Source organism: Microtus oregoni, unplaced genomic scaffold, assembly GCF_018167655.1.
Source record: "Microtus oregoni isolate MIOR12 unplaced genomic scaffold, Mior012 000041F_ref0000270, whole genome shotgun sequence".
Classification (NCBI taxonomy): Eukaryota; Metazoa; Chordata; class Mammalia; order Rodentia; family Cricetidae; genus Microtus; species Microtus oregoni.
This window is the reverse complement of record NW_024543208.1, coordinates 15,393,478-15,417,152: the sequence shown is the minus strand read 5'-3', so window position 1 is coordinate 15,417,152 and position 23,675 is coordinate 15,393,478. Positions and strand designations below refer to the sequence as shown.

The 23,675-nt window shown below is 46.1% G+C and overlaps 1 protein-coding gene across 1 annotated transcript; it reads left to right on the top strand.

Annotated features, from left to right (window-relative positions):
• The first annotated feature begins 11,966 nt into the window (after nt 1-11,966).
• Atp6v1g1 (ATPase H+ transporting V1 subunit G1) lies at nt 11,967-17,886 on the top strand. The gene is made up of 3 exons (XM_041632535.1): nt 11,967-12,142; nt 16,121-16,221; nt 17,606-17,886. Exons 1-3 carry the CDS (start codon nt 12,061-12,063, stop codon nt 17,777-17,779), a joined length of 357 nt encoding a protein of 118 aa, XP_041488469.1. The 5' UTR covers nt 11,967-12,060; the 3' UTR covers nt 17,780-17,886.
• The last annotated feature ends 5,789 nt before the right edge of the window (nt 17,887-23,675 follow it).

The following is a 23,675-nucleotide window of genomic DNA, read 5'->3' as shown; positions in this document are numbered from 1 at the left end:
ATAAACCATGGACGCTCCAAATTCTCTTTTGTTGCCACATAAATGATGAGCTTGCTTTGTCTGCCCTGATCAATCTGAATCAAGACATTTCAAATCAAACATTGGCCACTCTTCCCAAGCTGAGCCAGCAGCCAGCCTACTGAGGGGTTCTTTCCGGAGTTAGCTGGTCCACTCAGCAGCCAACACACCAACCATTTCCCTCACTTCTCACTCTTCTTTCTTCCTAGTTGTGCTTGCTTCTGCCCATAAAGGGAAGGCTGGGTTTGCTAAGGCTTCAGAATGCTGATTGCCTCCTGCTTGAAGCATCCACCTTTCCTCTGCCTTCTCCCCCTTCTGGTTTGCTTGGCATAAGGTTTGCTTACCACCACCTGGAATTTCACTTGACACCACAGTTTGGCTCATGCAGCCTTCTGCTTTTCCCTAGTGTGTGGTGTGAGTGAGATCACACAGGGGCAAAGGCAGCTTTTGCAATGTGTTCAAATCGTTCTCCACTACACTGACTGCATTAGAACCAATTTGCATATTCAAACAAGAACCGAGTATACATGTTTAATTCAGATATTCCAGACTTCAGAGATGAACTCAAGTCCTTTACTTTCTGGGCCTCAATATTGTGGTAGGTTGTTGTTGTTTTCCTTGTTCTTATTGGTCAGAGTCTTTCTCTGTAACCCAGGCTGTCCTGGGTTTACAGTGTAGTTCAGGCTGGCCTCAAACTGGGAATCCTCTTGCCTCAGAATCCTGAAAACTAACACTACAGATGCGCTAGGTCTTTCACATTTACAAAGGAAGATGGGAGGGAGTGTTTGATAATCTTCTCAGAAGCACGTGATATTTTGATCCTTTCCCATCCTTATCTGTATCTTCAATAAAAGTCATTTTCCACACAGCTTCTGCTAGAGATTGATTCTGCATCCATAAAAGCCACAGAAACTCAGGATGTGAAAGGATTTTTAAAAACAGCTTGATCCAGTATCATCATGTTACAAAAGAACAAAAGGCATGTTGCTGACCCGAGTGGTCCGGGCAGACTCTGGGCCAGAGTCAAGGGAGCCTCAGGACATGCTGCACTCAGTTTGGTGCTGTGGACTCCAAGTGAATCACAAACCCAAAGGGAGGCGGAGCCAAGGACAGAGCAGCAGAAGGGTGTGCTTGGTGGCCTCTTGAGCAGCCCCAGGCTTCACAAGGCCCTGGGTTCTATTCCCATATCCACAGAAACAAGTCCACACACACACACACACACACACACACACACACACACACACACACACAGAGCCATAATGCCAGCGAACTACTGTTGTCCCATCTAAAACACAGAGGCAGCTTCATGCCCAGGGAAGGCTGACTCTACCTTTCCCATCTGGTTATTTTTGCCTCTGTCATAGTCAGTGATGTGGATTATAGATGGGCAGACTACACACTCTAAAGCGATACTCCTCAGGGAGTTTTTAATCTATCCAAGACCCAGACAGGCACAGCAGGGAAAAGTGAAAATATCTCTGCTTCATTAGGAGAAATTTATAGCTTGCTTAAGGTTGCCATGGTGATCAGCAGACAGGAGCTATTTGTAGGTACTGGACTTGTGGAAGATTTCAGGTAAGGGACAGGGAGAGGTTTATTGGCAAATAAGCTATGTAGGTACCAGACTGCTCAGCATGAGTTAACCTGGCTTACTACAAAGACTCGTGAGTGGCTGGTGTACTACCATTCGGTTTAGAAGTAAGGAAACCTAGGCTCAGAGGCACTAAGCCAGTGTTGACAGACTTGCAAAGCTCATCAGGATTGGTACCTGTGAGACTCTGAAGCCTCTATGAGATGGAGTTTTTGATATAAAGAAGCCTAAGCTGTCACAAATGTTTTAGAAACCCGCACAACACGGGGCCCTCCCCCTCCCAGAGAAGCACAGCAAGGAGAGACGCGGAATTACAATCTTTTTAGGGTCCCACCATTCCAGCTCACCTAGACCCAAGCCATCACCGGGCAGAGAAGAGTCTTGGTCAAGAGACCTGGGTCAGCGGTCCTTCCTTACCTTGTCAGTTGAGCCTTGTGGTTATATCTGAAACAGAATCAAAACAAGGATCTGAACACAAGTATTCAATCTGGAAGATACAGAGAGTCAGGGGAGAACCTATGTCAGAAGGAAGGAAGGATGCATTATGGCTTTCCCACAAAATCATAATTACTTTCCTTCCTAGTTATTCATGGAAAATCCAGAAATAAAGGATAAAGGATTTATACATTGTAAGTAGCAGAGTAATCTGAATAGTTTGATTTTTTTCCCCCTTTGGAGCCTGTCCTGGAACTTGCTCTGTAGACCAGTCTGGCCTTAAACTCATAGAGATCCACCTGCCTCTGCTTCCCGAGTGCTGGGATTAAAGGCGTGCATCACCATGCCCAGCAGTTTGATGAATTCCTTTACTGTCTCACTTCAAATTGCAATAGAGAGTAGTTGACCCCAGGTCACAGTGCCTACGCCATGCAACTGACATCATCTTAACACACGATACATTGTGTCATCTCACACCATCTCAGAACAGCAAGGACAGTGTGTGTGCTGGTTTATGTCAACGTGACACAAGCTAGAATCTTCTGAGAGGAGGGAGCCTCCATTGAGAAAACAACGCCATAAACGCTGGCGTTTCTGTATTAGTGATTGGTGGGGGAGGGTCCAGCCACTTGTGGGTGGTACCATCCCTGGGCTGGTGGTCCTGGGTTCTATAAAAAGCAGGCTTAGTGAGAGATGGGGAGCAAGACAGTAGTAAGCAGCACCTCTCCATGGGCTCCGCATCAGCACCTACCTTCAGGGTCCTGCCTTATTTGAGTTCCTATTCTGGCTTCCTTCAATGACAGATTACAATGTGGAAGTGTCAGCCAAATAACAAACCCTTTCTTCCCCAAGTTGATTTGGTCGTGTTTTTTTTTCCATAGCAATAATAATCCTAACTAAGAAAGATAGTAGTATAAGAATATGTTTTGGAAGGAGCAGAGAATCCGTATTTGCCTAATCTCTATTATTATGGTATTGTTAGGACCATTTGTTTCATTATAAGTTACTCTGGTTACCTCTTATTAGGCCTAATTTATAAACTGAGCTATGCCATAGGAATTTATAGTGGAAAAACATAGCAGCATCAAAGTTCACTGCTGTTTAAAGTCTCAGGCACCCATGGGGGCCTTGGAATGTGTCACCCACAGATAAGAGGACTCCGCTGTGTTTGGCTAGATATTGTTCTGGGTGACTGGAGTTTGATTCCCTGTGGGAAAAGCCAGCATGGAACACATGCCTTGGAATTACCCCGCACCAAACTGGGGGGCTGGGCATTTAGGTACCCAATCATTGGGTCTGCTCTCTGGCGGTGACGGGGTAGTTTATGCTCACTCGTACACTGTACTGTATCTGGTTAATGGACACTGAAGGTGGGAAAAGACTGAGCCCCTTACCAGGGATCCGGGTGGGGTGATGAGAGCTTCTGCTAGGCAAGGGTGGCGGGGTCCAATGAATGAAAGCAGGGTGCCCTTGTGTGAGACTCTACCCAGTCAGTGCACTGTCCAAACACAGCAAACCGGGTGCTCAGTGACACGAAGAACCTCTACCGGAGGTTAGCATCTACATGTGAAGGATTCTATCCCACCAGACTCTCCTGCCACACAGTCAAGTACCAGTAAGCCTTGATTACCCTGCTCCTCTGACACAGTGACGACGGGTGGGCTTTGGTTCAATGTTCCACACAAATCCATGTAGTAAAGGCTTGGTCTTGGGGTGGCACTACTGCCTGGTATGTGGAACCTGTGGGCGTAGGACCTTGTGGAGGTCCAAAAGTAGGCATAACCTTTGAGATAGGGCCTCACGATGTAGCTATGGCTGTCCTATATAGACCAGGCTGGCCTCGAACTCACGGAGATCTGCCTGTCTCTGCTTCCCAAGTGCTGTAATTAAAGACATTTGCTATTATATCTGGTATCATCCTAATAAGTCTGAAACATGTATTCAGTGACATTAGGTACACTTCTCTTATAGCATTAACCTCCAGGAGTTTTTGTTTTGATTGTCTTAGAGGTTATTTTATGTGTGTGAGTGTTTTGCCTGTATGTATGTTCATGCACTGTATATATACCTGGTCCCTGAAGAGGAAAGAGGGCATTGGATTCTTTGTAACTAGAGTTACCGACAATTGTGAATTGCCAAGTGGGTTCTGGGAGCTGATGCCTTTGGATCCTCTACAAGGGCATTGTTCTGATTAGTTCTATATCAACTTGACACAAGCTAGAGTTATCAGAGGGGAGGGAGCCTCAATTGAGAAAATGCCTCCCTAAGATCAGACTGTAGACAAGCTTGTAGGGCATTTTCTCAATTAGTGATTAATAGGGGAGGGCCTGTTCCATTGTGGACAGTATCACCCTGGTCTTGGGTTCTATAAAAAAGCAGGCTGAGGAAGTCACAAGGAACAAGCTAGTAAGCAGAACTCCATGGCCTCTGTGTGAGCTCCTGCCTCCTCATTCCTGCCCTGTTTGAGCTCCTGTCCTGACTTCCTTCAACGATGGACTATAATGTGGACGTGTCAGCCAAATGAAACCCTTATTCCCCAGCTTGCCTATCACAGCAACAATAACCCCAAGGCAGGCACCAAGTGTTCTTAACTGCTGAGCCACCCCTCCAGCTCCTAACCTCCAGAACGTTTTTATTTCACGCCAGGTTCCCAGTCCTCTTTCCCTGAAGATCTACGTCTCTGTGCATGGGTTTGACCACTTTTACAAGTTAAGTATTTGCCCATCTGTGACTAGCTTATTTCACTTAGTGCACTGTCCTCATGTTTCCTCCTCATTGCAGCATGAATCAAAATTTCCTTCCTTCCTTTTTTTTATGGTTGATTAATATTCTGCTGTTAGCATATACCACATCTTGTTTATTCATGGGCCATTTCCACTTCTTGATTACAATCAACAAAATGCTGGTACCTGACCCAAGTCTGGCCTGCTCACCTCTTGAAAGCCAATATTTGGGCAATGATGCTGGGAATCAGGTTTATTCAAGGGTCAGCGTCCTGGCAGATAGAGGAGCTACTGTCCATCCTGGGGGACTCAGGAATAAAGCACTTTCAAGGGCAAAGGAAGAAGGAGCAGGGGACGGTGGACAGGGAGGCCATGGGTTAGGGTCTTTGTTAGTAGTCTCTTTTCTTATTGTTCTGGTCAGATCATTCATGAACCTCAACTACCTGGGACTAGTTCTTGTGTGCACCTTCTTAAAATAGTTATGTTAGTTTTCTGTAAGGTAAACCTACAGAAATTTACATGTTCCCTATTAGCTGATGCATAGAACAAAAGACCAAGGGGATGCACCATACATTCTGATGTTATTGTAAGGTTCCCAGATGTTCTTGGGTTTGTAAAGATTATTTAGTGAGTAATGACCTTGCCATTTTAGGTGGCAGCTCCTCTGTAGAAGTTAGAATCCTCACACAAAGGAAGTGTTTAAGAGTCACAAGTATGCAAGAATGGGGTAGGTGCCAGCATATAAGAACCTTGTGACTCACTGGGCTCCTCAGTGTTGCTATGTATCCCTGCCAAGATCTACAGCAAGATCACCATCATCAGTTGGGAAAACGTGTCAAGGTAGACAGATTCTCCAGTGTGAAGCACGAGAGGCCTGGGCTTCTAGGTTCAGCCTGAAGGAACACTGTGACTCACGGCATGCCTGTTGCAAGTCCTTAGCTGGACTTTAACAATGAGTGCTGTTAATATATCCAGGGCTGGCTTAGGTCACAGCAACCTTCCTCTGCCCAGATTCTAGGAAGTATTGCCAGTGCAGAGCCCAGATTTTTCTGTTCCAGCCAGGCTTGGAGACCCCTGATGCAGTACCACGGAGGGCTGCCTAGCTGCCCCAGCTATAACCCTGCTGGCATCTGAGAACTTCTCTGGAGGCATAGAGCTTCCCTCAGCCCTAAATGCTTTCTAGGGATGCTTCTTCTCTTCCTTAATGTCTCACTACTAGATGGACAAAGATAATCAGGCTTCAGTCATTTAAAAACCTAATTGGGAGCAGAGGGCGTTTGTTCCTGTGATTTTCAGCAGGTTTCATGGACCCAGATGGAGCATAGTCAGGTAGGTGCACACACAGTCTCCCCAACCTGCTGCAGGTGGATTGACTGATCTCTGTGAGCTGACACTGTCGTGCATGTCCCCAACCATCAGAGTCACACAGGACCATTTTTGTGACTTTGCCCTCTAGGAGTGTAGTTGCTGTTCATGAGTGTGGTTTTTTCCAGTGGAAGTTTTCTGTTAAAGCTCACAGAGGACTCTGCTTCAATGCCACTAGTCAGTGACCTCACGGACACAGAGAACTGTGAGGTCCTTCAATGCTTACTTGTCTGGTTTGTGCCCAGCTGTAGTTTAAATATCCATTTGTTGCAATGACTGACAGATCGAAACATCCCACACAGTAACTGAATGCTAGAAAATCTCAGGAGTCTCCTATTTAAAACCATTCCCTTCCATGAATCCTTCCACCATCCTGCGATTGGAGTTTCAGTGTTTTCCACATTTGCATTTGCTTTTGGCAGCAACATCTTTCAATATTTATTGTTGTCTATTTCAGAGTTGCTTGTTAAGGATCTGTTTTGATTTCTACCAGTGACAGCCTGAGGTTGTAGCACATGATAAAAGTATTTCTAATTATTAAACAACCCTGCAAGATTAACAAAAGGGGAGGTATAGGAGCAGGTAAGCTTGAGGTGAGTCAAGGGAGGGGATGCCAAGGATAAAGCAAAAGGAGCAGCCACTATCACAGCCATGAAGTATATAAACAATTAAGATACTTCTCTAAGGTCCTTTAGTGCATACTCAGAAGTAAAACTGCTGGACCATGAGGTATTTTTAATTTTTTTGCCTTAATGTAAAAATTATAGACAGGGATGCTCAAGGGTTCTATTTTCCTCATACCCTTGTCTGCATTATTTTCCTTTTTTGATAGTTTCCCACCCAACAAGCATGAAATAGTAAAGCTAATTTTTGTTCTTTTGTGTGTTATTTTATTTTAGTTTTGTGTGTGGATATTTTATCTCCATGTGTCTGTGTAGCACCTGCATGCAATCCCCAGTGGTCAGAAGAGGATGTTGAATCCTCTGGAACTGGAATTGCAGATAGTTATTGGCTACCATATGTGTGCTGGGAACTGAACCCAGGTCCTTTGCAAGAAAACTAAGTGTTCTTAACCACAAAGACATCTTTACAGCCCCTATTAAGTCATTTGTTTGTTTGTTTTCTTGAGATAGGGTTTCTCTATGCAGTCCTGGCCATCCAGGAACTCACTATGTAGAGACCTGGTCAGCATAGCATTGAACTCACAGAGATCTGTTGTAGGAAGCCTCTTGTTTGTTTCCTGGCCGCCCAGACTCCAGAAATAATCACACAGAAACCATATTATTTGCAATACTGTTTGGCCAATAGCTTAAGCGTATTTCTGGCTAACTCTTACATCTTAATTTAACCCATCTCCATTAATCTGTGCATCACCATGTAGGTTGTGGCCTACAAGCAAAGTTTTACTGTGTCTGTCTCCAGTGGAGGCTCCATGACTTCTCCCTGACTCTGCCTTCTTCTTCCCAGCATTCAGTTTAGTTTTCCCTGCCTAGCTAAATTCTTCCCTGCTATAGATCCAAAGCAGTTTCTTTATTCTTTAATGATAATCACAGCATACAGAGGGTAATCCCACATCAGAGATCCACCAGCCTCTGCCTCTTGAGTATGGGGATTATATGTTTGTGCCACCATGTTCAGTTTAGATCAGTGGTTCTTAACCTATGGGTCACAGTCCCTTTGGGGGTCACCTAAATCCATTGAAAAGTACAGATATTTACATTGTGATTCATAGCAGTAGTAAAATTACAGTTAAGAAGTAGCAATGAAAATAATCTTGTGCTTGTGGGGTCAGCACAGTTTGCGGAATTGTAAAGGGTGGTAGTACTGGGAAGGCTGCGAGCCACTGGTTTGGGTCTTTGTTTAGTCTACGAATCTAGAATAGCACCAGATCTACTTGGAATCAATACAGATTAGTGAAAGTTTCTTTTATTGTGTTGTTGTTTGTAGGCAGACCTCTCTTTCCCACAGCTGCCACTTTCCAAAGGCACTCAGATGCTCGGAAAGTGGGTCAGGCTTCTTACTAGCTAGCTCTTATGCCTTACTTTCTTCTTCTTCTTCTTCTTTTTTTTTTTTTTTTCTGTTTTTTCAAGACAGGATTTCTCTGTGTATCTTTGGCTGCCCTGGAACTCTTTGAAGACCAGGCTGGCCTTTAACTCATGGAGATCCACCTGCCTCTGCCTCTTGAGTGCTGGAATTAAAGGCATGCGCCATCACGCCTGGCTAACTCTTACATTGAAATGAACTCCAGTTTTTTATCTATGCTTTGCCACATGGCTCAGTACTTTTTCTCAGTGTGGCATGCCCATCCTGTTTCTTTCTGTGTCTGCTGGTGACTCCTCTTACTTCATCCTAGAGATATAAAGGTGTGGTGGGGGACCTGGTCCCAGGAGGGCAGCAGTGGGTCACCCCTCAGCGGGTGGCCTGAGGCCTCTGTGGGAGACAGATAGATAGCCATGCAGAGAGAGTTTGGATATAGAATTTATTTAGAGGATTATGGAGAGGAAGGGGAAGGGAAGAAGCAGGGGAAGAGAGAGAGAGAGAGAGAGAGAGAGAGGCAGATGCTGCCTTTCCAGAAGAAGGGCAGAGAGAGGGAGAGAAAGAGAGAAAGAGAGAGAGAGAGAGAGAGAGAGAGAGAGAGAGAGAGAGAGAGCTCAAGCAAGCTAGTGTTCACAGTGAGCACTGGTGGGAGGTGCACTTGCCTCAGCACTCAGCAGAAGGGGGGGGGGATTGGGAGTGGGCGTGGCTCTTCTCTTAAAGGGACAGGTATCCAGGTGACAGACCAGGCCAGCAGATTACATTCCCATCTTTTTGTTATAATAAAAAGGCAGGAGTTAGGCATAGCAGATTGAAGGAATTGGGACGGCGGATTATCAGTGCTGCTTCCTGCTTATCTGTGGGTGTCGAAGTCTTTCTTGGAAGGGCCTAAGACTGCTGGGCTCTGGTTACCTCCTGGGGAAGCTGGTCGTGGTGTGGAACTGTCCGGTGTTTTTGGACCTGGTGAGATGTTGGCGGAGCAGAGGACAAAGTTAAATTTAGGACCAGGGGATTGAGAAGGGTATATCTGACCTGTTTAAGGTGGATCCTACAATTCACCTCCCTGGAACTCATAAGAATTCTTTGAGTTTGTGAAGACATAAGCTTTAGACATATACATTATATAAACAGCAGCATATTTATGTCAAAATGACTGTGACAGATGTTTTTGTACAATGAAAAGTATCTCTAAGCCTGAAAGGCAGCATGAGAGAGAAATTTGATAATTGTATTTGTCCTCACACCTTTATAACTTGCAGGTACACATTTTAATAACTTGCATTTGTATATCTTAAGACTATGAAATTTGTTTGGTGAGGCTGTCTTTTAAACTGATAAAACCTCTCAGCTGTCAAACGGCATCAGAGATCTTTGAGAAGGATAAAATTTTACTTGAATTATTGATTTAAAAAATGACAGAGAACTTTCTCTACTGGCTACATGCAGCCACGCTTCAGCATCCTCTACGGTCGAGGGCAAGGGCATCAGGGCTGTATTTGTCTTCTGCTGTTAGAAGCAAGGCCTGCCAGGCTCCAGAAGAACCTGTGGGTTAGAAAATCTGTAGGAAGACAAGCCTACGTTGGCCTGAGCAGCTAGGCAAGTCGATTCCATTTGATTCTTTGTCCACATCTGGAGATCTTCAGTTTAGATGAAAGGCAGTTCTTCCCAGTGGTTAGCGCTTTCTCTTGATGAAGTGAATTGTGGATGGACGTTACTGTGCCCATCTGTCTTCTGTTTTCTTTGGAGGAAACAGAGTGCTGCTGCTAGGATCCAACCTGTCTCTCTGTTATGAAAAGTCTTTTAATAATTAAACATTTAAATGCCACATTTCCCAGATCTCTGAGCAGTTGAGGGCTGTTTATTGGGTATAGATAAGTTATAACTACAGCGTAGAATCTGCCTGGAGAGCTGGGTCCAAGCTTGACTGTACTGGCTCTCAGCTTAACAGGTGAGATTCATTCTTGTGAAAGACAAAGAAGAAAAAACTGTAATAGAAGCTTAATGGTAGAACTGACAATAGTGGAAAACAGCTTAATTTTTTAATTTTTCTTTACTCTTTTTAACCTATGATTGTGTGTCAGCTTAATATATTTTAAAGCAGGGTTGGGTTACATATACAGTGTTTTTGTAAGAGAACTAAGAGTACATACCAATTTAAAACGTGAGACTTAACTGTTTTCATAGTCTGGAATGGATACAATGAACAGACAATTACAACATTTAACAGTAAGTATACATACATTTACACAGAATTTAAGTTCCACATAAAGTTAAATGAAAAGTGAGCGAGAGGAAGCTGGCTTTTTTATCGGGAAAGCAGAGTCGTTGCAGGGGAGGAGAGGCACTGTAGGTGGGTCTGTGTGTAATGGGCACCTTGCTTGGCTCTGCCAAGGTGAACCATCATGCAAATACACCAAGTAGGCACTCTCTGGCTAGGAGCGGAACCTCAAGAGTCTCTGGCTCCTCCCTTTGTTAAGCTCAAACAAAATGGCAGCAGCCCTGGTTGCCCATGTGGTGTAACTATTCACATTTAACTGGCTGCTGGTGGAAGTTAAAGATGTCAGCCTGTTTCCTACAGGTGAGGCAGAAACGACTGGCTCAGGCCCTTATCCATTTGTCCACAGGATAACGGGGCTGAGAAAGGGCAGTCATGTGACAGGCACTAGGCTGGAAGGGAACAGTATCCCTAAAAGGATCCATAGATCCGAGGGGCCCTGCCCCTTCTTCCCTATCCCCCTTCCCTCCTCCCTCCATAACCCACTAAATAAACTATATACCCAAACTCTCTGTGTGGTGTATCTATCTGTCTGTCTCCTGCTGAGGCCTCAGGCCACCTGACAGGGCACCTGCTGCTGCCACTTGCGGGACCCATCCCCCACCATATCTTTATAAATTATAATACCTAGCACAGCAAAAGGAAACAAAATAGAAAAGGATGGTCCAGAAGTCACAGGGGTGTTTGACTTCATGCTGAGACCCCTTGAGTGTGAGCATGGGCGTGTGCCTTTGCTTGAGTTGGAACCTGGAGCTTCAAACTTCACCCAAGAACTCCCAGGAAGTTTCCTAACTGTTGTTCCCTCCTTCCTTCCTTCCTTTCCTCCCTCCCTCCCTCTCTTCCAGCACTAAGGGGGCAGAGAGGTCTGAGTAGAAATTAGCAGAAATTTTCCTTTTTTCCCCTTCCTTCCTTCCTTCCTCCCCCCCCCCCCCCAACTTGCTCAGCACAGCAGGCTGGCCTTGAAACAGATCCCCCTCCACTGGAGTCTGGGATTAACACCCACCACTTTTTTTCCTTCCCTCCTTCCCTCCCTCTCTCCCTTCCCCTCTCCCTCCTTCTCCTCCGCACCTCTCTTTCTTTCTTTTTTTATTCAAAACATGGCCTCACTATGTAATATAGTCAGGCCTTGACCTGAATCCTTGCTGCCTTAGCATCCTGAGTATGGATGCGCTGGGTTTGCAGGTTGTACCCCTATTGCCAGCACTGCTTACTAATAGGTTCTAAATTCTGAAGAAGTTCTAGAAAGGTGAGGAGTCTAGCTGAAGAGAAAGGAAATAACCACGTGGCAGGGGCAGTACCAGGCAAACAACAACAACAACAACAAAACCAGCCATTAACAGACATAGAAGGGAAAAGCAGCAGCTGCCCTCCCCACCCCCCTTTCACTGCGCAGGCTCAGTGAACTGCTCAGCAATCTGGTTCCGCCTTGCTCAGCCCTGCCCCACCTCCAGGGAGACCCAGGACGCCTAGGCGGTCAGCCGCGGCGCCGGCGCGGGGCGGGGCTTCGGCGCTTTGCGCAGGCGCAGATCGTGGGCGGCTGGTCAGCTGACCCAAGGGCCTCCTTAGTGTGTTGTAGCCGTTGATTTAGGCGGTTCTTTCTGCCGAGGGTCCCCGCAACGATGGCGAGTCAGTCGCAAGGCATCCAGCAGCTGCTGCAGGCCGAGAAGCGGGCGGCCGAGAAGGTGTCCGAGGCCCGCAAGCGTGAGCTCCGGGGTGGGGCGGGATCCCGGGCGGGGGACGGAGGTTAGGCCGCGGGCGGAGGCCCGGGACAGTGTCCGGGCCAGAAGGTGGCCAGGCGGCGCCTGGAAGTCGCCAGGCGGGACACACGCTGCCCGTGGAGACGGTGGTGGGTTAGTCCCCTTCTCCGGGTGGAGGGCGCGTAGCGGGCCACCCACCGAAACCACTGCATCCACCTAATGTCTGCTCCAGGATTCGGCCCAGTCGCGGGAGCCACCGCCACAGTGGTCGAGTCTGAGAACCTAAATCATCCTGGGCTCTCCCCTGTCATTTTAAGCTCTTTGCCAAGCCTCTCTGTCCGGACCCCATTCCATCTCTTGCTTCGGCATCTTAGTTCAACCACCCGAGTTCATGTAGCTGTCTAACTCGTTCATTTCTCTCTCTCTTTTTTTTTTTGTTGTCCCCCTGAACTAGGCTAGAGGAGTGCCCCGTTCTTCATCACAGGCTATCTCATGTTCCAGTGGAGGAGCACATACCAACTAAACAGATGTGTGTAGGTAGTGAAAGGCCAGTGTTGAGAGGGGCAAGGCGGTCAGAAAAGTCATTTTACCACACCTGTCTAACTGGTGTGAGGAGTGGAAGGGGCCAGTCGTATTCTGCAACCAGTGTTTCCACACCTGCTTAGACTGTGCATATAACTTCCCCACTACCCTTCCTTCCAGGCAGTGCCATAGCGCCCGCAGATTGGAGCTGGTATTTCATAACGAATTAAAGGAAGCGCTTCGTTCAATCAGGCGTTTGTGTTCTTCCATGCGGCGTTCTCTTCCAGCCGTACTGAATCACTGGGAGCCTTCACGGCAGCTTCATTTGGGTTCCTGCATGCCTTTGCACATTGTTCCCTCTGATTGGAAGTACCTTTCTCCGTGTGTGTGTGTGTGTGTGTCCCGTACCCAAACGGCCAGTCTTTTGGATCTCAGAATGTAGGCAGCTGTTCCTGGGCAGCCTCTCCTGCCCTCAGACAAGGTTGGAAGTCCCTCCCCCCGTTCTTATTTTTGACATAGTATTACAGTAAATTTTTGGTTTGCCTGGCCCTGTCTCTAGACTAAACTTTTGGAAACTGGAGACTGTGTTTCTTACTTTATCTATCAGTTTTCCAAGGTAAGCAGGCAATATACTTACTCCTATTTATAGGTGGAAAAAACATGACTCATTTGAACACACCCTAGAAAACAGTATGGGTTTTAGTGGTCTTTCTCATACAATGAAGTTTTCTTAGTATAAAACTTGTACACATTTATGTGTGTGTGTGTGTGTGTGTGTGTGTGTGTTTTGAGGCGGGCTCTCAGAGCTCTGCCTGTCTACTCCCAGTGCTGGCATGAAAGGCATGTGTCTCCACGCCCACCCCCAAGTAGACTTGAGGTGTGGCTCTGGTAGGAGTTGTGCTCTTTATTTCCTGGAAGAAGTTTTCTGTGAGTGCAGGGGATGGTGTGTAGCCTTTTCGGGGGACTGGCAAGTCTGTCGCCATATTCTTGATCCAGAATTTCCAGAGTGACTTGTCAGTTAGTCCAGAGATGACTCAGGGGCCACAGCAGGTGTGTGGGGAAGCATGTGAGACCTGTGGGGAAGCATGTGAGACCTTTTGGAGGAGGCGCAAGAACAGATACTTGAACTGGTGGGAAGGACTGACTTGTAGGTTTTCAACCTTTCTCTGCTGCAGGAGCTCGTGTGGGTCAGCTAGCTGTTATTTGCTGGAGGAGTTTGTTTTAAAGGGCTTAGCTTACAGTTAACTCACATTATAAGACTGTCAATACTGGGAAGAGAGGTGTTGAAAAGAGCTAAAATTTGAAAACTGTCCCTTCTTGATTTGTGAGCACATTTGACTCAGAGCTGGGAAGGAACGGTGTATGGTGTAAAATAATCAAGCCTATGTTTCTCATGAGATCATTACTTTGGGACTTTGAGAATAAAAGTGTTCCATGATTTATTTCATTGGTGTGAAACAAAAACCCTGGTTCCCATTTAGAAGGTCTGAGAAGGACATGATTTAAAAGAAATCTTTGGGGTCGATGATCCTAACTGTAAGGGAGGCTGATCCCAAACAGGAGGACCCCCAACTTGGGGGCCAACACAGGCTATGAAAACCCAAAAGCAGAGGTGGGGGGACCTCTGGGAATTGAAGTGTGGTGAACTTGCTTAGTGTGTAGGCTTATTGGTCCAATGGAATGTATATCTGTGTGATCTACTGGTATTGATTTTTCAGAAGTCTGTCAATACAACTTTGAAGGTGTTTGCCAAAAGGCAGTGGTTGTCTTGTCTTAGTGACTGGTTCAGGGAGCTGTGGAAGTTGGAAATGATGAGTTATGAAATTATCTTGCAGTTTCTGCATAATGGTTGGGCCATGGATGTCTTTGATAGAGTCTTGGTTTGGGAAAGGTCTTCAGCTTTAAATGTAGCCCATGTAGCTGATGGGGGAGAACAGGAGAAGAGAGCTGAAGTGTTCAACTGTAGAGTTGCAGAAATAATCCTCAGGGAGTGTAGGGAAACTGTTTCAGACTTGTCAGACAGTACTGATGTTACAGTCATCATTAGAGGTCCAGAATTCTCCTAATCTGGGTGAAGTCAGTTCACTTTCTTTTGTCCACTTGGGTAGAGTGCGCCTTAGACAATTAATAATACAGTCATGTCTTGATTTTTATAAAGATACGCTTGATTTTTATAAAGACGCATGCTGTCTTTTGCTATAATTACTTAACCCATTTAAGCTAATCTAGAACTCTCTGTTGGTGAAACTTGGCACAGTGGCATACACCTGTAGTTCTAGTACATGGGAGACAGAGGCCCACCTGGTCTGTGAATAGTGAATTTCAGGACATTCAAGGCTACACAGATCTGTCTGTCTGTCTCTGTCTCTGTCTCCGTCTCCCTCTCCGTCTCCCTCTCCGTCTCCCTCTCCGTCTCCGTCTCCCTCTCCCTCTCCCTCTCTCTCTCTCTCTCTCTCTCTCTCTTTCTCTCAGAGTTGACTGTTGACTCTTGGCTGAACTTATATTCTGACAACTTGGAGACTTTACAAATCCATGTTAAGCTGCTGTCTTCCAGAGACCCGAACCCCTGCTTCTCTTCCCTCCCAGCTGTGTATGTGTGTGCGCGCCCACACGCTCTGACATAGCACTTAGCATTCTCCCCAGTCCCCTGCTTCTCTTCCCTCCCAGTTGTGTGTGTGTGTGCACTTAGCATTCTCTACAGCCCTGGTGCCTGTTTCCAATATTACGTCACCTCTTTCCATAACTACATTTAGGTGATGTTCCCTGAGTGCGTTAGTTTCCAGCAGACTCCTAAGACCTGCAGTTATAGCAGTGACACAGCTAGCTGTTGGTTATTTGGGATGAGGAAGAGCTCCCCAGACGGCTGTCACCCATCTTATGTTACCAGATTGTTAATAGTTGAGACTGAGAGACTGTGCTGACATTCCACAGCATGTCTTCGTTTTCACAGGTTCCCTTTGGAGTGTGTGTGCCGTTCTGGGTATTGAACTGAGGTATTCTTGCACTGCTCACAACTCTAAAGGGCGTTCCTTTGCTGTCTCCACTTACAGGCTGGAGGCAGATCCTACGTTGTAATTTAGATCTGTATTCTCTCTTTCCTGTCTGTCTCTCGGGTGTTTTTATTATTATTATCGCTTGCTTGCTTATCTTTGTATCATCTCTCTCTCTCTCTCTCTCTCTCTCTCTCTGTCTGTCTGTCTGTCTGTCTATCTATCTATTTTGAGACAGGGTTTCTCTATGTAATAGCCCTGGCTGTCCTGGAACTTGCTTTGTAGACCAGCCTGGCCTTGAACTCACAGAGATCCACCTGCCTGTGCCTTCTGAGTGTGAGTGCTGGGATTAACGGTGCACATCCCCACTGCCTAACATTAATTATTTTCATCATGTTAAGATTCAGCAGCAGCATCTACTTGCTGTTCTGCTTTGAAATACTTCCTGATGTCTTTCTCTTTAAAACCAGGAAAGAACCGGAGGCTGAAGCAGGCCAAAGAAGAAGCCCAGGCTGAGATTGAACAGTATCGCCTGCAGAGGGAGAAGGAGTTCAAGGCCAAGGAAGCTGCGGTGGGCCTCTGTTTCTTTTCATTATTGCCTTACTTTCTTGTGTAGATCTGAAAATACTCTGCATAGCCTGGAGACGAATGCAGTTTTGAGGGGGTTGGTTTCTCTGGTTTTGATGGTACCAGGGATTGGGATTGCATCCTTGGCCTTGCCTGCTGTAACGTTCTCTGCTACCAGGACCCTACCCCCTATCCACACCCCTGTTTATTATGTGGTTTGTTTGATACTCAGCTTGTCTCTTGAGATGGTTACTTTTATTTACTGTATCAGAGTCTAGTCTTCTTTATTTTGTTGTTTATCAATCTTTTAGGAAAAGACAGAAACTGGTAGGCTCTGACCCTGCCTTCATAGAGTTTAGCTTACATTAAGTCCTACAAACCTACAGCTCTGAAGACTGCTGTGACATCTAAATGTGAACAAAATGAAACCTGCACCTCAGTAAAGAGCAGAGTTTATCACTGTGGTAGGCAACAGTGATGCATAAGATGATGCACTGAGAGATCTTGGGGGGAACAAAGAATGCAGATGAATTTGTAGAAGGGGGAGGGGAATAGAGCTGGTGATGTTCCATGCAGTTAACAGTGGTTAGCAGTTCATTGACTTAGTTAAAAACCCAGGTGAAAGATTGAGTTTACCCTCTTCCAGGTGTGGGTTGACTGCTCTGAGCTCTTCTCATTCCTGTCTTCATTTCTGTGCTTCATTCTCAAGCCCTGCGTGGTGCTCTCCAATGGTTTTAGGCCTATACTTACCCAGGCCAAGGTCCAGTTATCATGAGCACCTGTACCTACTTCTTAACATTAAGTAACACAGGCTTCCATTTTCTTTGCACTGGGCAGTCACAAAGAGCATTAAGTGTGCACTGTTCTTCTTGGCAGATTGGTACTATAAATTGTTACACCGCACGCTAAATTCTCTGTCAGAGCAGCCATCTTGTGTCCACATGCACCACACTTGCTTGTGGGATACTGTCAGTGAGGTTATAAAACACTGGGCATTTCTAGTGTAATCAGTTTCAGTTGTCGAGGTTCGTGTGTGCACTGAACTGTGTGAATCCCTTCCTCTGTGTGTGCTCTGGCTTTCTTCTTGTGCTCTCAGCTCACAAGTGCACACTGTGGGTGGTGCCGTAGTTGTCGACTCTTTAGGTTGGTTCCAGTCTTTACTGAAGCTGTGTACTAGACCTTGGAACACTGGTGTGGGTAGCAGTGAGCTCTGCTGGAGGGCCTGGTTTGTCACCTAGCTTTGCTCATGGGTTGTTTTTCCTGCCATTGAAATATTGCCTTCTTGTTAAGGAGCTGGGGCTTTCCCATAAGCCAGGAGGTTGCTTGTTAAGTGGCTCAAGCACAGAATCTTCCTGATGTCCCCTTGTATCCCATCTCCTCCACTGCAGGCACTGGGGTCCCACGGCAGTTGTAGCAGTGAGGTGGAGAAGGAGACCCAGGAGAAGATGACCGTCCTCCAGAAGTACTTCCAGCAAAACCGGGATGAAGTCCTTGATAACCTCTTGGCCTTTGTGTGTGACATCCGGCCAGAAATCCATGAAAATTACCGCATAAACGGATAAGCGGTGGAGACTCCTGCTCTGTGGTTGGCATGGGAGATGCCCTCACAGAACAGGAACATCTCCTTAGAGCTGAGTTCTGTTCTGGAAGGCATTAAATTATTTCTCTATGCTGTTGTAGCTCCCTTCACTTTTTGAGAGTATCAAATCTAGCTTTTTGTACCACTTAGTAAGTAGCTGAAGTTTCATCTTTTTATGTGTGTCTTTAAGGAATATACGTTTCCTGTGTGTTAGTGCAAGCAGCAGGTATAACTGTTGATTTATCTTTTATTAGTCTAGTAGAAAAAAATCAATTCTTTGAAGAAAGAAAGGGAGTAAATTGTTCCCTTCTACTTTCTTAAAGGTCAGGGGCGTTCTCTATGAAAAAGTAGTAAATAGCATTTGTAACTCCTGGGAAGCGGCAGCCAGCCTTACAGCAGTCCATTCTGGCTGATTTAGGACAATGAATAGCTTCTTCAGGTTGCTGTTAGTGTAGCTTAACCCAAATTACTAGATGCTAGGACTCAAGAATGTTGTATGTGTTACTTGGTTTGCTTGTAATCATTTAAAAGTAAAACTGTCTTGCCTTTCATCCCTCTGGCTCCTCTTTTTGATAATGCAAAGTGCATCTTGACTGGATGTTGAATAGAATTTCATTTAGTCTCAACATGTGTTGGATTTGTATACCTTACTAGTAAATACTCATGTTCATTTTATTCAGAAGGAAATTGCTTGTGCTTTGATCCTCTGTTTTAAAAAGCAGCAAGCAACTGAAGAGCTTGTAGTTTGCCTTTTGTCTAGAGCAGTGGTTGAGAACCACCTTTGGGTGTCATGGCCCTTTCACAGTGTTGCGTGTCAGATATCCTGCATATCAGATACCTACATTAAGATTTGTAACAGTAGCATGATTATAGTTACGAAGTAGCAATGAAAATAATTTCATGGTTGGGGTCACCACAACACAAGGAACTGTATTAAAGGGCCGCAGCATCAGGAAGGGTGAGAGCCGCTGCTCTAGAGGGCCTTGTGTTAGCCAGCCTTTGTCAAATGAGCGTGCCTTTCTGGTGAGCAGAGTGAGTGTGGCTAACTTGACTCGCCTGGTGGCCCTCTTGAGGCTAACAGTCTTTCCTTGGTTGTAGAGTAATTTGTGGTGGGTAAAACAGTCAAAAGACGTCAGGGGCTTCCTCTTCATGCAGCAGTCTGAGCTAGTAAGCACATAGTTTTCTGTGCCTCTGGGTTTGCTCATAGGCCACTTCTGGTCACTATTCTGGTGTGTGTGTGTTTTAACTAGTTGAAGGCCCCGGGTTTACTGCCTCAGTTTTCCTGAGGCTTGCCACTGCCCTGGAGCTCTTGGTGCTGTTCTGTTGTCTGGCTCAGCTGTGCAGATGGAGAGAGTGGGCTGCTTGATTGAGGTGTCAGTCTCTCCTGCTTGCACCACTTTCTTATCTTGCAGCTTCACAGGGCATGATTTGCTTCTCTGTCTTTGCCCAAGGGTTGGTTCTTGGTCTTCTGCATTTCTTTAGTGAGACCATTACCATTTCCGAACTTGACCACCCACACTGTTTTCTCCATCCCATCTCTTCGTCATCTTATTGCTTGTTTGGACTTTTATTCTATCTGTGCAGTCATGATTTCTCTCCTTTTTAATTGTTTAATTTTAAGACTTCAGTCTCCATCTGCTAAGTGTGAAGGTTTCTAACTTCTACCTGCTGCCACCTTTGCTTCTCTGATACTGGAGGAACATCAACAACATTGGTCCTCACTGGTTTAGACCTGTGTGCTGTGGTACTGGGGAACACTGGATAAGTACTCGTAACACTGAGCTACATTCTCAGCCTTGGTATTTTTTTTTTTCTCTTATAGCATCTCACTGTGCACCCTTGGATGGCCTAGAACTTGTTATGTAGACTCTTGACTCTGCCTTCCCAGTGCTGATTACTCTAAACTCAGCCTTTACACTCTTAACCTTGCTGCCCAGTATGTTTATCCTGTATTACTAGAATTGCACTACAAGCCAAGCAGCTCAGGGTTGATGGCACAGAATCCAACAGAATGTAACATTTCAAAAGAGGAGTGGAATCAGTGGTCAGGCAAGAGGCACAGGTGAACATGAGCAGGCGAGGGTTTGGTGATTTCAGGGGGCGGGGAGCCACCTAAGTGCTTTGAAGAACGGCTGTGGAGAGAGATGATACGGTTAATGGAGCATGGTTTGGGATGTTTCAGTGCTCGTGAGGAAAGGAGTAGAGCAAGGTGACAGATGGTATTTTGGGCGTAGTGGTATTCCTGAGGTTTCTAGAGGTTTTGATGTCAAGGAAGTGGGATTTCCTCTAGTCCTCAATCCGGATTGATGTTCCCAGGCATTTGGAGGTGCTTGGTTTCTCCCAGGCAGGTTGAATCAAGGGTGGGGCCAGAAGTGAGCTTGCTCGAAAGCTCCAGCTTTAGGAATGTAAAAGGGAAAGGGCTTGTGCTGCAGTGCACTGTAGGAACGAACACCTGAAAGGCTCTCAGCCCTACAGACCTGTTGGTGTGTGGGCTCTGGTGCAGAGTGAACCTGAGATTCACACAGCGTTGTGTGGGATTTGTTCCCATTTGAGCATAAAAATAATGAAATATGGGTGTGTATGTATAGACACAGAATGTGTATGTAAATCTGGAAAAAGAAACACTGACTTTTGAAGAGACACCTGATTTGGCTTCAACGGGAGGAGTTTTCCTTGGGTTGGTGTAACTATTTTATATTAGAGGGGTGTTTAGCCATGTCCTGGTCTCCACGCACTAGATGATCTAATTCTCCCTCAATAGTGATAAGCAAAAATGTGTCTGGACATTGCCATAACTCCTGGGTGCCAGAATTATCCCCAGCTCAGAACTGTTGTTCTACGGTAACAAGAAAAGAATTATTAAAAATACATCAAAGCACTACATATGGTGCCTGGACCATTCTAGGTGCTCAGCAAATGTTTCCTGTTTCTGAAATACAACAGAGACCTACTTCTTAAAAGTTTGATACAAGCTGAGTTTCTTGGGGGCAGCTGTTGGACATGTGGTGAGTGGGTGTTGAGGCTGTTCTACTGTGTGCCTTCACCTCAGCGCAGCCTGCACCATTGCAGAGGTAGAAGAGAGAGGGACTCAAGAGCCAGTTCTTAGCTTCAGGCCTTAGATAACACCTGTACCTGTTTCTCAGCGACCCAGCATATCTGCAGGGGACTGAGGAATGAGGGAGCTATGGACAGTGAGATGTGTCTGGTACAGTTGATTGTAGACAGAGACTGCTTGTTTGTTTCCCAACTGCCCAGACCTGAAATATCACACACAAACTGTATTAACTACAATACTGTTTTTCCAATGACTCTGGCTTATGTCTAGCTAGCTCTTATATCTTGAATGAACACATTTTTGTTATTTTATATTTAACCGTGAGGTTTGTGATTTACTGGTAAGGTTCTGGCTTGCAGCTGGCGGTTGTCTCCTTCGACAGGTACATGGCATCTCCGTGACTCCACTCTCTATCTACCAGCCTGGTTATATTCTGCCCTGCCATAGGCCCAAAGCAGCTTCTTTATTAACCAGTGGTGTTCACAGCATACTGAGGGGAAGGAATCCCACATCAGTCGATGATGACTGGTTTCTCCATGTTAGCCTATGCATTAAGAATGTTTGCTTATATATTAACCAATACTTTAAAGTTTTTAAAAAAGTATTTAAAAAATATGTTCACCACATTTGGTGCTGGGTACCCACAAAGCCTAGAAGAGGGAGTCAGTCTCTGGACTGGAGCTGTCGGCAGTTTTAAGCTGCCATTTAGGTGCCGGGAATGAAGCCTTGGTCCTCTGGAAGAGCAGCAGCCAGTGCTCTGAACCGCTGGGCTGTCTGTCTCCAGCCCCAGTGCTCTGAACTTCTGGGCTGTCTGTCTCCAGCCGCAGTGTTCTGAACTTCTGGGCTGTCTGTCTCCAGCCCCAGTGTTCTGAACCGCTGGGCTGTCTGTCTCCAGCCCCAGTGTTCTGAACCGCTGGACTGTCTCCAGCCCCAGTTCTCTTAACCACTGGGCTGTCTCCAGCCCCAGTTCTCTCAACCGCTGGGCTGTCTCTCTAGTCCTTAACCAATTGACTGCTTGGCAACTTTTACCAGATTTTAGGTATGGGCATTAAGGAACCAGGCAAGGGTTTATGTGGTAGAGCCAAGATTTTCAGTGCCTTTAAGCATCTTTGCCTTAGCTCGTTAGTCTCTGCTGAGCTTTCTGTGTATCTTGTTCTGGTATCTTTTCTGTGTTCATCCTCTCCAACCCCCATCCCCACCCCACCCATGTTGTTCATCAGTGGTTACACAAGTTTCCTAGAAAGGATGTCCCAATTACTTGTTATAAACATGAGAACATTCTGTTTGATTCCATAGCTTAGCCTTCCTCACAGTCTCTTATAGAAGGCATAAAATAGCTTAAAGTCACGTTGTGTAACCTTGTGGGTAATCTTGACAGTTTCCTGAATGGCCACTCACTTGGAGTGGTGGAAACTCAAGAGAGAAGAAGTAATTTACACTCATATATCCTAATCACTGCAAGCAACTCATTCTGTTCTGAGGCCTTTAGATCCTGCAGGTTAGAGGTGTGGCCCTCCATGCCTGAGAAAAGCCAGGCCCAGAGGCTTGCAGGATGTCAGAGGTAGCAGAACAAGGAAGGGACAGAGCCAGGTCAGAGCAGCTCCACTGCAGCTCTACTCACCTGCCCCTAGGCCAGGGAGGCAATGCATTTCTGAGCACGTTCAGCCTGTTTCCACTCAAGATGATTAATGGTACCAGAAGTCAACTGAAGCTCTCCTTCCAAAGGTTGGCGCTCTGATGAGTGTTGCATGCCTCTCATTCCCCCACCCCCTTAGGAGCAATGTGGCAGAGGCCAAGATATTTGTTCCACGTCAATTTATCTCCCATCACTTCAGTGGCTCCTGAGTTCCTACCAAAGCTTGTGTACCACCAAGCAGCTCTAGCTTTGCTCTGGTCTTCTCCCTGTGCAGATAGGCAGCCGGGCACAGTCTTCATGGGAAGATTTGGCTGGTGACTTTGGGAGAATATACGGTTTCTCTGGTTCATAATGTCAAGTGGTGCTGACTAGCTCCTGCATCAAGTGTGAACGTAATGACACGCTTACTGCTGGGGGCAACCCACCCACCTCCGCCTCTTTCTACTTGGAAGAAGAGAAGAGTGGCGGCCTTCTGACCAGTCTGCAACACCTGCAGATCACTTCAGAAGAGAAGCTGGGCTGATTACACAGAGCCCACAAAGGGGCTTCTTGTCATCTTCTGTGGTTTTTAAGGAAGAAAAGAGTCACACATACTAGTTGAACCCTCTGCTCAGCCATCTAGGAATTCTGTGGCTCCACTCCATTTGTCCCTAGTACCTGCCGCTGGCTCTTGGCATTCTGCAGCTCTTGTGCCTGGGGGGAGGGGGGGATTGTTGTCTTTCCTGACAGGAACTCAGCAGTTTTTCTTCAGGTTTTGACCCAGTTTCTCAGCACACTTGACAAGGACAGCAGCTGTGTGGTTCTGTGCTCTGCCTGCTGCCACCCCATGTCATTTCGCAGTGGAGTTCATTAGGTCAAGCCACCTCCATGAGTTGGAAGAGGTATCATGGAGCCTCTGGCAGTGGCATCTTCTATAAGAAACACTTTTGTAAATGTTCGACTAGTACATGTATATCAGGATTAATAGTAATTCAGGGTACTGATATAAATGCTCCTGCAGAGTTATCTTCTATTATGTAAATGAGGAGAGAGGCTCAGAGAGGTTAATTAGAAACTTTATTAGTGGCAATGCTGCATTTGAATCTGTGACTCTTGGACTTCCAGCCTGAGCTGCTGTGTGACCACCCCATGGCAATGTCTAAAGCAGCATTTCCAACATCAGCTAGAAACTCAATGGATGTCTTCAGC